Source organism: Lucilia sericata, unplaced genomic scaffold (assembly GCF_015586225.1).
Source record: "Lucilia sericata isolate MDLA Ls3-8-SP2 unplaced genomic scaffold, ASM1558622v1 Contig000010F_arrow, whole genome shotgun sequence".
Classification (NCBI taxonomy): domain Eukaryota; kingdom Metazoa; phylum Arthropoda; class Insecta; order Diptera; family Calliphoridae; genus Lucilia; species Lucilia sericata.
This window is the reverse complement of record NW_023994050.1, coordinates 1,105,339-1,120,673: the sequence shown is the minus strand read 5'-3', so window position 1 is coordinate 1,120,673 and position 15,335 is coordinate 1,105,339. Positions and strand designations below refer to the sequence as shown.

The 15,335-nt window shown below is 29.6% G+C and overlaps 1 protein-coding gene across 1 annotated transcript; it reads left to right on the top strand.

Moving 5' to 3' along the window:
• The first annotated feature begins 971 nt into the window (after nt 1-971).
• Nucleotides 972-2,126, top strand: LOC119603576. The gene has a single exon (XM_037955633.1). The coding sequence runs from the start codon at nt 972-974 to the stop codon at nt 2,124-2,126; it is 1,155 nt and encodes a 384-aa protein (XP_037811561.1).
• The last annotated feature ends 13,209 nt before the right edge of the window (nt 2,127-15,335 follow it).

Sequence of the window (15,335 nt, the reverse complement as noted above, 5' to 3'; positions counted from 1 at the left end):
GTTTGTTATTACGTAAATCATTTGATCAATGGACATACTCTAAAACATTACTATGTTTAATTTTAATAACATTTTCATAGGATATTCTAAATACATAAATTTTCTTTAAAATTATAAATAGAAAAATGATAAAATATATATATATACATATATATATATATATAGGTTTTTACCTTCAAATTAACGATTTTTCATTTCAAATTAAATATTTTTCCAAGCAAATTAAATTTTATTACAAGCAAATTAAATTATTTTCAACACAAATTAACATTTTTTAAATATAAATTAACGTATTTTCATTTGAAATTCACTCTTTTGCATTTTGAATTAACTAATTTTATTTTCAAAATCAATTTATTTTATTTCAAATTCATTCTTTATTAAATTAAATGCAGGAAGCTTAAAATATAATAATACAAAGATACATCTCCAATCACATCTAGGAAATACAAATTTCCGCATTAAAGGTGACTAAATAACCTTTATAATAAAAATATATACACATCTGTTGTTCAGCCGGTAACCCTTTTTAAATGTGTAAACACTGTACCCAATTCCTAGTTTCACTATTTCTTAAATTTCGAATCGTCTTGTACAAAACAGGGCGAGTATTAAAATTCAACAACATTTTGTTGTTGTTCTTAATGTGTTCAGTAACAAACAATATGAATCACACTGCTTAAAAGTTGATGTTTATTATATTTATAAATATAGAAAAAAAGGTTTAGATTTTACCATTTTTAGTTTTTTTTTTTTTAATTTATAAAAAAACAATGTTGTATATTTAAGGAATTAAAATTCATGTTCATGGTGATTTTCAAAATACAATTTGACGGTTTTTATATTTATCTTTTCCAAAATCATCTGGCAACTATGTATACAAAAGCTAATTTTTTAACAGTAAACTGTTTCTTACTAGTCAATTATTTGATAGATCGTGTAAAATTTCATTAAATTAAATAAATAAAAGAATGTCTTCCATAACAGAAAGTGATCGCTCCTCTAGTTCTGATGAATTGAATGTACGAAATAATCGGCGTATTCGACTTCTAACAGATAGTTCTTCAGAAGAAAGCGTATCTGAAATATCTATTTTTAACAGACATCGTAGAAGTCGTGGAAAATATAACAATATAAGCTCAGATAAAAAAGATATTTTAATAAAGTTTTATGAAGAAGGAAAAACCATTACTGAATCTGCCGAAATAGCTGGAATTAATAAAAACACTGCTACATCTATTATAAATCGTTACAAAAAGGATGGATATGTTGCCGTAAAAAAACGTGGTGGAAGACGTCACTCAAAATTAAATACCGAAATATTAAATAAAATTGAAGAGATTATCGAAAGAAATTCTTCTATCACATTAAAAGGCATTCGCGAAAAGATTCTAGAAATCCATAATGTAGATTTAAGTACAACAAGTATACATAATGCATTAAAAACTTTACGAATAACCCTAAAAACTGCAACCATTAACATAGACCGCATAAATTGTGATACTACAATTCAACGACGCATTCCATATGCACTAAATTTTGCCCAAAATGCTCCAGATATAAGAGAAAAAATAATATTTATTGATGAATCTGGATTCAATTACCACCTTCGGAGAAATAAGGCAAGGTCGAGAGTGAATACCGCAGCCCATGTTATTGTTCCCACCGTTAGAGGACGAAACGTTTCTCTTATTGCCGCTATGAATATACATGGTGTTTTACACAAAAAAATAGTTGCCAATTCCTCTGTTAATACTGATATTTTTACACATTTTCTGGAAGAATTATTTAACAATTTAGTCGAATCCAACATCACAGGTGCTTGGTTGATACTAGACAATGCGCAAATTCACAAAACACAAATAGTGAAAGACAAAATAGCCGAGTTTGGGCATACTTTAGTTTTTCTTCCACCGTACTCACCCATGCTAAACCCAATAGAAAAAGTGTTTTCAAAAACTAAACTTTGTGCTCGAAATTTGCTAGCCGATCCAGATATTAATATGGACCTGGTAGCCATAATTAAAAAATCCGTGGAATCAGTAACACCATCTGATTGCAATAATTATTACGTTGATATGACCATGTCTTTGTCATTAGCTGCATCTGGAGAACCGTTGCAATGAATATATAATAAAATATAAGACTTAATAGTAGTTAAAAGCTTTATCTTCATTTAATGTACAAAAAGATAATTATAATTTTTAAGTATTTTGCGTAAAGTTAACAAAAAATGAATTTGAATTTAAAAAAGGTTAATTCAAAATAAAAAATAATTAATTTAAAATGAAAAATATTTAATATGACATAAAAAAGTGTTAATTTGTGTTGAAAATTATTTAATTTGTTTCGAATAAAATTCAATTTATGTTGAAGAAAATTGAGTTGGATTTAAAAAAAATTTAATTTGTATGGAAAAATCTTTAATTTGAGAGTAAAAACCTATATATATATATATATATATATATATATATATGTATATATGTATATGAGAGTAAGAGTGGAAATACAACATTGTGGCTGCGGAAACGGTTATTTTTTTATATTGAGTTTTGACAACTTAAATCGTAGAAGAAATCCGCACCAAATTAAAATTTATTTTAATTTGTTTACGAATTTTCTATCTTTTACATTTAGAGTTGCCATGTCATTCATACTTTCTATGAACAAAAATCATGTGTTGAATAAATAACTATGAACTACAAAAACAAAAAACAATAAAATGGCTATAAATCCGCAACCGCAGGTTTGTATTTCTATTCTGAAAGGAAAAATTGAAACCAATAGACATCCAAACATACAAAACTGAATGCACCAAGAAACAAAAACAATATACACAAGGCAATGAAACACACAGGCATTTGCTGATTTTGCTGATTTTAAATAGCGATCTTCTCGAAAGCATGTCTAACAGAATCATTGAAGATTCGGATCTTGCCGATATCTAGGGTCCTCTAAAACATATACCGGCGTATAGAGAGGCAGATAAAAAAATCACCACTACACACACACTATTGGCATTTTTCAATGAAATTGCACTGAAAAAATATTTGGTTATTTTTAATTTTGAAGATTAAATTGCATTACTGTAAAATGCGAATATTTATAAACAAAATGTAATCAATGTACATAAGAATGATAATTTCTTCACATAGAAACAACATTTCAAATTTAAATGTACAAAAAAATATGAAACAAGATGAACTTATTTACTTTCATTGTTATGCATTCTAGAAAATTATTTAGGGTCAGTGTTGCGACAACAAAATTTTTTTCTAACCAAAACTCGAATAAAAAATAACCAAATTAAGAAAAAAGTAAACAAAATTATTTTTATTTGTTTCATGTTTACATTTGGAAATTAAAATAACAAATTCATTTTCTGAAGTGGAACTTGTAACTATGTTAAATTTCGTCGTATTATGAAGACAGTTATGAGCGATAATGTAATTTTTTGTAGGAGATCTTATATGAGACGTATGGTCAATTATGGACCAATTCTCATAAAATCAGACAGAGGTATTTTAGTTCCTTTAAAACTTATTATGTTGAATTTTGTTTCTATATTGCAGTACATTATGAGTGATCAATTATATACCGATCCTCATAAACTTTGACAAATACATTTCCAAAAAAAACTTTTTCATATTGAATTTCATCGCTATACATGCTTTTTTAAGCAATATAGTAATTTTCTGAATAGGGCATAATATGGGGGCTAGGTGAAGTTGTTGACCGATATTTCGCAAGCAAACTGGGTCACCTAAAAATATTTTGGCAAAATATTTCAGTTTTACATTCATAACTTCAGCAATATTTGTAAACGTAATCTATCCAAATTATCCGACAAATTGACCAAAATTTAGAATTTAAGACGGTAAAATAAAAACAAGTATACAACATCATCTAGAAAATGTTAATAAAGAACTAAAAGTCATGGTGAGATATTTAGTAGAAGTCAAAGGTCATGAGTATCAAATCTTTGCATATATCGCGATTATTGTTCGTCGTACGAGATTAGATGTTATTACAACTTTTGTAGCCAATACAATTTTATTTTCCTTAGCTGTGTTACTTAAAATATCAGTTGATTAATACTTTAAAGATATTGTGTTACTATTCTTGCATCAATTAGCAGAAAATACTTTATTAGTTCTTATTAAATCATTTATCTTACATAAAAAGTTGTAATAGAAATATTAACGGAAGGACGGACGAGTTTGAATCGACCCAAAAAGCGATTTTATGTTCATGGATGCACCAAAAGGAGAGAGAGGATCCATTATTCACGGTGTTAGATTGGCTAGTGTAAATAAAATAATATTACGGTGTTGTTATGATTTCAATCAACTCATTTAATATGTGGAAAATGCATAGGTACTTTTGCTAAATCCTAAATCAATTAAGATATCGAAAAATACCTTTGTGCACATAAGTATAACCAGTAGATGTACAAATTGCAGTAATAAAAAAATTTCGAATAGTAAAAAAAATTCCACATATTACCAAAATTCAAAACAGGGACGATATGTATATTTACATAGTTGATTTAAAACTAGAGATAAAATGCTAAATTGATTTTAAAATGCCAAAAAAAAAATGCTAAAATTTTTTAAGTGTTTTTATGAACAATTCATATTAATTTGTAACTGAAATTCATTGTAATTTATAACAAGTAAGAAAGTATATTCTGCCGTGGTTGACCATATGAGTATAAAATTTGATTTATTTTTCGTAATAAAGCATTTATGTTGAATTCATCCTTGGTTCCGATATATTTAAAATAATTTTCTGAGAAAGGCTTTATACATTTGTATATGTATGGGGGCTAGGTAAAATAAAGGACGAACTTTAACCATTTTTAAAGGGTTTTGTCATTGGATCAAAAAGTATACGTGCTTATTGTTTTGAAAATTTCAACCTCTACCAGACGGTCAGACTTACATGGCTTAATCGATTCAGAAAATGATTCTTAACCGATTAGAATACTCAAACGTAGTATAGTGGAGTAGGGTAAAAATTAAGTTCCGTGGTATTAAGATAAACAGAAATGCTAAAAATTATTTCAAAATTTTTGTAAATTTAGCAATATACTTTAGCAATACTTTAAAATATTTCTGAATGCAAAAATTACATTAAAACTCTATTAATTACACTAGTTGCTCATGGTATAAAACCTATATGTGTTTTCGGAAGGAAAAGTATAATATTTCTAGTTTTACTTTTTTATATAAACAATTTTATTTGTCTTCCTCAAAACACTTTAAAAATGGTTTTCATGTCACAAAAATATTGAAAATTCCGTTGAAATAATTTTAAATCTCGGTGAATAGATGTCAGTTTTATAACTCATACTTCCAAGATTTTTTCGGAAAAATATATATGAGAATGTATGAAATGAATTGAGAGATATATTCAAATCCGTAAGTTTGTAATTCTGGAATAAATTGTCAATAATATTTTCGAAATTTATGTATTTTTTTTAATTAAAAAAAAAAACGTGACAACAAAATTACTAAAAATTTGGTAAAAATAAAAAGAACAGAAAGTAGGATGAGAAAGTCTTAATTATATATTATTGATTTTTTTCAATACTTATTTTCAATAAATTAACAAGAACTCCTGAAGGATGATAAAAATTAAAACCTCTTTATTTCGTATAGGAAAAAATAAAATTTGTTAATTAACCGTCATACATAGCCTTTTCCAAAATTATATGTTTCATTCCATGAGCAAACAAAAAGTATTAGTTTGTAAAATAGCGTACTGAACGTATTTGTAAAAATATATGAAATCTCTTGAATTATTTCTATCACCTCGATTTTAAAAAAGCATTGGGTTCCAGAAAAATATTTTAGAATACAACATTTTAAAGTATTCACTTGTATTGGCGTAATTTTAAGTTATTTATCTTCATGAATCTTTTTGCATTATTTTGAATTACAGTGTAAATTATTACATTTCTCATATTTCTTGTTGCTTGTGTTTGGGTAGACATTTAATTCTGATTTTTTCGGTTAAACCTATTTCCAATATAAATCTTTTTTGCAAAAATTTGTCTTTTTTTTTGTTTATATACTAAAATTACAAAAAAGCTAAAACTATTTTAAGAAAAAGGTTAAATAAAATGACAAATTAAAATTTTACAGCTAAATCAAAATAAAAAATGCTAAATCTAGCTGCAAAAGTGCCAAAATGGTCACACTGGACATCAACCTGCTTTGTTGAATGCTGTCACAAAGTATACAGAGGTGTCACTTTTGACATTTAAAAAAGTCTAAAATCAGCTTTTGTTTGATTTTGAAATTGTTTGGTGAGAAGAGGTATATAAAATACAGCTAAAAAAAATTATTGAATTCGTTTTGTGCGAAAGAGAGGGAAATAGTTTTTTGCTCGTGACGCCTCTGTATACCCTGTGATGCTGTCAAGCAACTAAATAAAATATTTGTATTTTTGATGCTCTTGTTTAGAAGTTCGTATGCGATCGTGTTGTGTACATGTAAATTGCCGAAAATATTCGTTGTCAGAACAATACTAGCGCCGACGTCTGCTCTAAAAACTGATTTTAACAAACACACAGACAGACGGACGTAGCTTAATCAACTCCGCCACCTATAAGGATCCAGAATATATATACTTTATGAGGTCGGAAAATTATATTATAGAAATTACAAACGGAACAACAAACTTATATATACCCTTCTCACGAAGGTGAAGGGTTATACCCTTCATAACAATTTAATATAAAATAATATAACAATTTAATATAAATTTTTTGAAAAAAAAAGATCAGTAAACAGAAAAAATTAAAAGGCTTGAATTCCAGGACATGCAAATTAAAATAAATCCATTTAAGCTTATAAAAATATTAATATTAGATAATATAATTAAATAAATAAATATCGTCAGCTGAAACGCAAACGTACCTAACTAACAAAAAATTCAAAATCGATTTTATTGTTGATTATAATGTATTGCATCAAAACAAATGTCCACACAAAAAATTGGACCCTCCACAATTAGCGATAAAAAAACAAAAGGCCCTATCTACAAAAACATATAAATATTATAGGTAAAAAGTCCAATTTAACCATTTTTATATATGTACGCTATTGTCAACTATCATAATAACTGATAGGTTTCACTATTAAACAATTTGTTTATTTAATACAATTAAATTGCGTTGATAGAAACAAACTTTTCAATTTAAATAGTTTTTTTTTTTCTCCTGTAAAATTTTAAAAATGTTATATAGGGCCAATTGCGTTTTAGTTGACGATATGTAAGTGTTATAAAATAACTATTTTTGTTGGCCGTTTAAGTTAATTACTTAATACGGGTCTTTTTTTTAAACGTTCAAAACCCTCGCAAACTTTGCAACTTGTGCATGTATCCATTCTCGCAATAAAATTGCAAGAGAATTGTTTTGCACAACACTTGTAAGTTTGAGTGACTATTTAGACTGGCAAACTGAACAGTCTCATTGTGCATTTAATAAATTCGTTCTGTATTGATCACCTTTTAACGTATTGATTTGAATTTTCACATTTAAACTTATTTTTTATAATTTTTTATTTAAATAATTTCTTTTTAAATTTTTTAATTTCGTTTGACATTATTTTAAAATGTTTACAAATATTGTAATTGAACAGAATTTGAACAGGGATTTCATGAAACATGTCTTGAATAAACTTGTCCATTTGCACAAATGGGAAACTTAAGCGTTTAAATGAAAACCCTTAATATGTTTTTAGTAGGGTGATCGATTATTCGACATTTTCCAAAAACCGGTTTTCGAATAGTTCGAATAGTTGACATTTTAAAAAAACCGGTTGATATTTTTCAAATTCAGAAAAAACCGGTTAACCGGTTTTTCATTATAAATAAAAAAATATATTTTAATTTGAAAAACTTAATGTTAGTGTTTAAATTTGATTAATAAAACATGGCCCGAAATGATTTTTAACAGTTTAAAAGATTATAACTTAAGATCTAGTTGTCTGATTTACATTATTTCTTTAATATAAAAAATTAGGAAAAAAGTGGGACACTTCTGTTAAACATAAGGTACTATGTAATCCTAGCTATTTTAAAAGCCCTGTTTAGGATATTTGTATAGGCATTCCAACACTTCCATAAAATTTCAGCCGTAAATTAATTATTGTAATTGGAATATAATCTTAAAATTGATAAAATTTTATCAAATAGTTATTAATTTTACAAATAAATTTTTTTAATTAATTAGGAAAATCAAAAAAGTTTAACCAAAGGAGCTGTAGAAAAATATACGCTAGTTCCTCGACTCGAATATTTTTAAAATTTAGACGGGCTGTATTATTATTTACTTAAAATTTTCATTTAAATAATCTTTGAATACAATGCAAATAAAGGTATTCGAAACCGGTTTTTAAAAAGTGAAAAAACCGGGTTATTCGATATTCGAAAAATCAACATTAAGAAAAAACCGACACTGGTAAAGCAGAAAAAACCGGTTTTAAAACCGGTTGAAAAATCGATTCGATCACCCTAGTTTTTAGGCTTTTACTCTATAAATTGGAAAAGATCACGCAATATTAATATGAACCAATTTTATTTACAGACGGGATCAAATTTACCTGTCTGAAAGACAGAATATGTGAGGCTCAAATGCCTCATAGTTTTACAACCCAAAGAACAATTCTAGAGGAAATTCGCAACTTCGTTTTTTTGGAGCCCTCTAATGTACATGAATGCCCTTAAATTTAATATAAATAAGTTTGAATAAACTTACTATCATTCTCTACGTATGTATTATAATTTTCTTTATTGCATAAATTTAATTTCATATTGACCGTTTACTTATTGACCGTTATGTTAAACTAAATCAGAACATCATTGTTACAATTTATATTAATCGTAGTTTGGCACTTGAAACATAAAGATTACCGCTTGTATTTATAAAAAAATCTTATTTTGCTTTTAATGCACTCAATAGTTAAAGCACACTTTAGCCTTAAAAACCAATTATAAAATTGTGATATTCATAAACAAATAATAAACGTATATTAACTATTGTGCTGATTTATGTTTAAGTTGGCAGCACTGTACAATATGGCTGTCATTTTATGTGTTAGTGTTGCGTACAATTAGGATAAAATATTCGTTGATTCGGTTTTCTTAATTTCATATTTTTGTTTATAATAGATTTTTGACAATAAAAACAAACTTTTAAGAAAAATAAATATATATATGGCTTTAATAAATGTCTATTTAGTTCAGATGTATAAATATAACATATAATTTCTAATTATTATTAAAAGTATCCGAATAACGGATATTTTGCGACAAAATATACATCACTATGACACATTTTCTTATTTTTACTTATTTTCCTTGTAATTTTTGATAAATTTTTGCAAATATTGATAAATTTCTTTGATATTTGACTAATTTTAATGCCGGCGAATATATTTTGCATTAGTATAACACTAATCAATATAATTTACATGGTTAATTACTTTATGGCATTATATTTAACCAACAAACTTTGAAAAAGCCAAATCAAATGATTTTGTCCATCATTTGGTTGACAGACGGGCACTTCCAAATTGCCTAAAAATAGTGCTGGACAATTGGATGCATTAATCCAATAATGCCTAGATTTGAGTTTTTTCCTCAAAATATAATCGTTTAAAAATTTTCTGGGATTTTATTTACAAATTTGTAAACGTTAAAATTAGAATTTTTAGATTTTATTTTAAAAGAAACCATAATTAGTTTTCGCAATCAACCTAAAATTACCGGAAAAATCTTTATCTGAGAAAAAAATTGTTAAAAATCAACTTATTGTTGGCTTAAAGAAGGGTCGAGCCTACAATAAAATTCTTCTAATTGTCAATGGTTTATTGAAGGTGTTTTAAGCTATTTCACGTTTATAAATACGATTTTCCTGAATTTTGCCTAAAATTGTTTAATAAACCTAAAATAAGTTTTTATAAATACAGCCGTACAAGTTTAAATAAATAAATGTCACGCATAAATTAAGAAATTGTTTTAATTCACAGTACTCAATTCTTATATTATACTTTCTTATTGGAATATTTTGAAAAGGATAATTTTCTTTTTTAATTAAATTTAATAAAATTTAAAGTAATTTACTGTATTATATATTATACATATTCAATATAATTAAAAATAAATATTTTTAGATACGTCCGGTAACAACAGAACTCTTCAGTTCTTTCTTGTCCTGTTTTTACCATTAAAAAATTACATATTATCATCATATAATATACATAAGTACTTGAAACTTATATAAACTTATTTAAATGAAATAGAATTTGTTCAATTTTTAAACAAACTAGGGAATAGTGAGTTAAAAACTTTTCCAGAACTCGGTGAAGATATCATAGAATTACCTGCACACACCATTGGAAATGTTGAAAAAATTATTGATGATATTTACGGTAATATTAGTAAAATAATATTTGAAACAAATTCTTAAAACTGCAATATTAGCACCAACAAATGAAAATTGTAGTATGATAAAGAACGACATACCAGGCAAAGAAAAAAATTATTATTCGATAAAATTATTTTTCACAAGTTTTAAATTCATTAAGTATTAGCGGAATTCGACCCCACAAACTAAAACTCAAAGTTAATTTAATAGTTATGCTTATAAGAAATCTGAATAGATCACGAATGAGAATAAAATCATTGCACCGAAATACAATAGAGTGTGAAATTTTAACGGGAACTTTTATAAATAAAAGAATATTATTAGTTATAGGAATTTAACATTCTCGGGAACCATACTCCCATTTCAATTTCAAAGGACACAATTCCCAGTTGTACCCGCTTTTGCAAATCACATGGCCAAACTTTCAATAAAGTGGGAATACTTTTACGACGTCCAGTTTTTCCCAAATACAATTATATGTTGCTTCAAGCAGAGTACGATCATTTGATGATTTAAAATTTTATGTCTGTGATGGAAATTGTCAAGACAAATTTTTTTAACAACAAAATCTTTACAAAGTACATCGTTTATAGAGAAATTCTAAATTTAAATAAGTTTAATTAAGTAAGTTTTAATTAAAATATACATATGTACCTATTATATACATTGTTATTTCATACCAATAAATGTAGGATGTACACTCGACCCACTGTAACATAACAGGACACTAATACTATGACATACACTCTGAACTCATCATATTTTTATAAGAACAGAACTTTAATCTTTTGTCAAAGAGATCAGTATCAAATTGAACACGAAAGTGAAACAACAGGCGCTGCGGTGGTGGCTCTCGTGTAATTTTTATAAAAACGTTATAATTTAAGATTTAATTATAAATAAATGAATATTTGAACTTTGAATTAATTAAATTAAAGTGTTTGATTTGGTACCCCTACATTTGGGGGCTCAACCGGGATGCAGCCAAAAACAAAAAGTGATTTGTGAATTTTAGAAACTTTGAAACAAATGTAAAAACATTTTTTTTTTCCTACAAAAAAAGCGAGCAGAGGAATGAACAAAAACTAAATATAAAAAAAATTTTGAACGCAAAGTAAATGACATGAAAAAAAAAGTTTCTTGTGGCTACATATCATGTCCACATTTATATAAATTAACAGTTATAATTGTTCGCTAAAACAAATAAATGAAAAATAGAAGGACAAAAAGACAAAGTGTGGGAAAAGAAAGAACCTGTTTTTAAATAATATTGAGACGGTGTAAAGGAAAAAGCATTGTATGCATCAACATACACATGTGTGGAGAAACGGTTCATAATTTTTATATGTGAAGAAAATGAACTAAAAGGAGAATCAACTATCTTAGAGTGCCGAGTGTAAAGGGATTAAAGCTAACGCAGAGAGAATTAAGCCAGTGTATATTTGAGTTGCTGAATGCTTGATGAACAGAGAGAGCTGAGTGAGGAGAAACGTTTTGCAATAAGGAATTATTAGTATACCTATGTGTGGTGTTAAGAGTGAGTGAAACCTATTGCATATAAAGTTCATACAGAGGTGAACAGTTGGTGATACTTAATAACAACTTTTGAGTCATTTTAATGAGTGTGAATAAGAGCGCAGAGTGAACGGGTGTAACGATAATTAATGTTAATTTGAAGTTATATAAAATAAATTAGAGTTTAATATTGAATTTTTAAATTTAAAGTAATATTTTTTGGCAAAAGATTTTAAATAATAATTGAAATATTTTAAGTATTCTTGAAGTTTGTATTGTTAGTGAGTAGATTACACACTTCTATTATATTTATATACATTTTGTTACCTTTATTATCGCTATATTTTATAATTTTATTTTGATCATTTTGTAAGAGAGTCCCCACTGATCGTCTAGAATGGAGTTGAGGGATATACTTGTGTTGACGGTAGAGGAATTGAGAACGAACGCAATCGAACTAAGACTGGACGCTACTGGTACAAAGACCGACCTACAAGAGAGACTTATTCGACATTTTGGTTGCCGTACTGATGCTGGGGGAAGCTCGGTGTTGGGCGAAGCGGCTTCAGGAGGGGAAGAAGAACCTAGAATATATTCGCACTTCACCCTGAGAGACGTCGAAGATTCAGTGACTAAATTTTCGGGCGAAGACTCTCACAGTGTAGAATGTTGGATTCACGAATTAGAAGACTGCGCTCATGTTCTAAAATGGAATCCGCTACAAAATTTTATCTATGCTAAGCAGTTGTTGACAGGTGCGGCCAAGACCTTCATCAGAAGTCAATCCGGTGTAAGAGATTGGGGTGCCTTGAAAACCATCCTGCGTAGAGAATTTGGAGTACAACCGTCGGCAGTATCAATCCATAAAAAAATGAAGGCCAGGAAAAAGCGAACTGACGAAACACTACGTCAATATTTGTATTCTTTGATGGAGATTGGTAGTACCATCAGCTTAGACCATTCGAGCATAATCGAATATTTTATAGAGGGTATCCAAGGCAGCCTGACCAGCAAAGCTATATTATATCAAGCAAAAACTCTAGATGAGTTAAAAGAGAAGCTAGATGTTTATGAGAAAATTGCATCTGCAGAAAAGTCGTCAAACTATAAAAGCGGAAAGCTAAAAGGGGACAAGCCCACTTCAGATTTACGTGGCGAAAATCGTAAATGCTATAAGTGCGGAGAAGAGGGGCACTTGGCTCGGAACTGCAAATCCACAAACATAAGGTGCTTCAAATGTAAAATGTTTGGGCATAAATCTTACGAGTGTACTTCCATTAAGACAGACAACGCGCTAAAGGATGTTAAACCAAACGTACATACCCTAACCGAGGAAGCGCTGTCAACGTCAAGAAGAATTTTTAAGGAAATAACAGTTTTAGGCAAAACCATTTCGGCGATTATTGACACCGGCAGTGATATCAGCATTTTGAGATACGATACTCTTCTATCATTGACTGATATGGCGCTCGAACCAGTCGAGAAAACTTTGAACGGTATAGGCGGAAGGAGTATTAGAACGATGGGTTGTTTAAAAGTTCGTGCCAAAATAGATGCAAATGAGCTAGATATGGTATTTCACATAGTTAGAGAAGGCGACATAGTATATTCTGCAGTTATCGGTAACGAAATTTTGGACAGAGTAGACTTGGTGATTGACTCAATGGGTGCCAAATTCAGAAATAAAATCCCTAGTGTAAATTTATTTGAGAGAGAGGTAAAGGGTGTTGCAGACAATGAGTCGTTAGACAAATCATTTCTTTTCGTAGAAGAAGTCGACGCTAACTCTAAATCGGCATTGGAAGCTAAGCCAATTGCTGAATTGGGGAAAGAATTTGAAGCCATAGTACAGTCTATGACGTTCGATACCAATAGAATGGGGTTGGAACTAGAACACTTAAATAAGATTTACGCTGAAGAGATTCGATCAACTGTAGACCGTTACAGACCACAAAAACCAACAACGTACGCTGTGGAAATGAAAATCATATTGTCCGACGACATTCCAGTGGCCAGTAGACCCCGCAGAACATCATATGCTGATCAGAAGGCCATAGAAAATCAAGTAAGTGAATGGTTGAAAGAGGGTGTCATTAAGCCAAGCTATTCCGAGTACTCTTCACCAGTAGTCTTAGTAACGAAGAAAGACGGATCGAAAAGACTTTGTTGTGACTACAGACGTTTAAACGAGAAGATCATCCGGGATAACTTTCCCATGGCTCTGGTCGATGATGTAATTCAAAGATTGCAGGAGGCTAAAGTGTTTACTACACTCGACCTAAAGAACGGATTTTTGCACGTGCCAATAGAAAAAGACTCGAGAAAATACACAGCTTTCGTTACGCCAAGTGGACAGTACGAGTTCCAATTTGTTCCCTTCGGTATAAGTAATTCGCCAGCCGTGTTTTGTCGCTACATTTCAGCCGTTTTCCGCGATCTGGTTAAAGACGGAACGATTGTCGTGTATATGGACGACATAGTTATATTATCCCGTGATGAGAAGGAAGGCATCCATAAACTGCACCGAGTTTTAGAAGTTGCATCGTCAAATGGGCTTCAATTTAAGTGGAGTAAGTGCCAATTTCTGCGCCGTAAGATCAAGTTTTTAGGATATATAATTGAAAACTCGTCCATATCGCCCTCGGAAGAAAAGATCGCAGCTATCAAGATATTCCCGATACCCAATAACGTGAAGGCTGTACAGCGATTTTTGGGGTTGACGTCTTTTTTCCGTCGCTTTATACCGGAGTATGCAATGATCGCCAAACCATTGTCTGACTTGCTTAAAAAGGGTGCAAACTTCAAGATGGGTGATGAGGAGTTACTAGCCGTACAACAATTAAAAACAGCTTTGTCGAGCGATTCGGTTTTGAAACTGTATAATCCGAAAGCCGAAACAGAGATTCATACCGATGCTAGTAAGCATGGATACGGGGCTGTGCTCCTCCAGAAAGACTCTGAAGATTCCGCGTTCCACCCGATAGAGTATATGAGCAGAAAAACAACTTCTTCAGAAGAGAAATACCATTCGTACGAGCTAGAAGTGTTAGCAATAGTCGAAGCCTTAAAGAAGTGGAGAGTATACGTGTTAGGACTAAAATTCAAAATAGTAACCGATTGTAACGCGTTTGCCATGACCATGCGGAAAGACGATGTTCCGGTTAGAGTATCAAGATGGGCCCTATTCCTTCAAGAATTTGACTACACCATTGAACACCGCTCTGGAACACGAATGAAGCACGTTGATGCCCTAAGTCGAGTTTCATGTCTTATGATTCAAGATGCACTCCAACATCGTATAAAAGAGGCTCAGCAGAACGATGATTGGATAAAAGCAGTTTGCAAAGTACTCGAAAAAAGTTCTTATGATGATTACTTC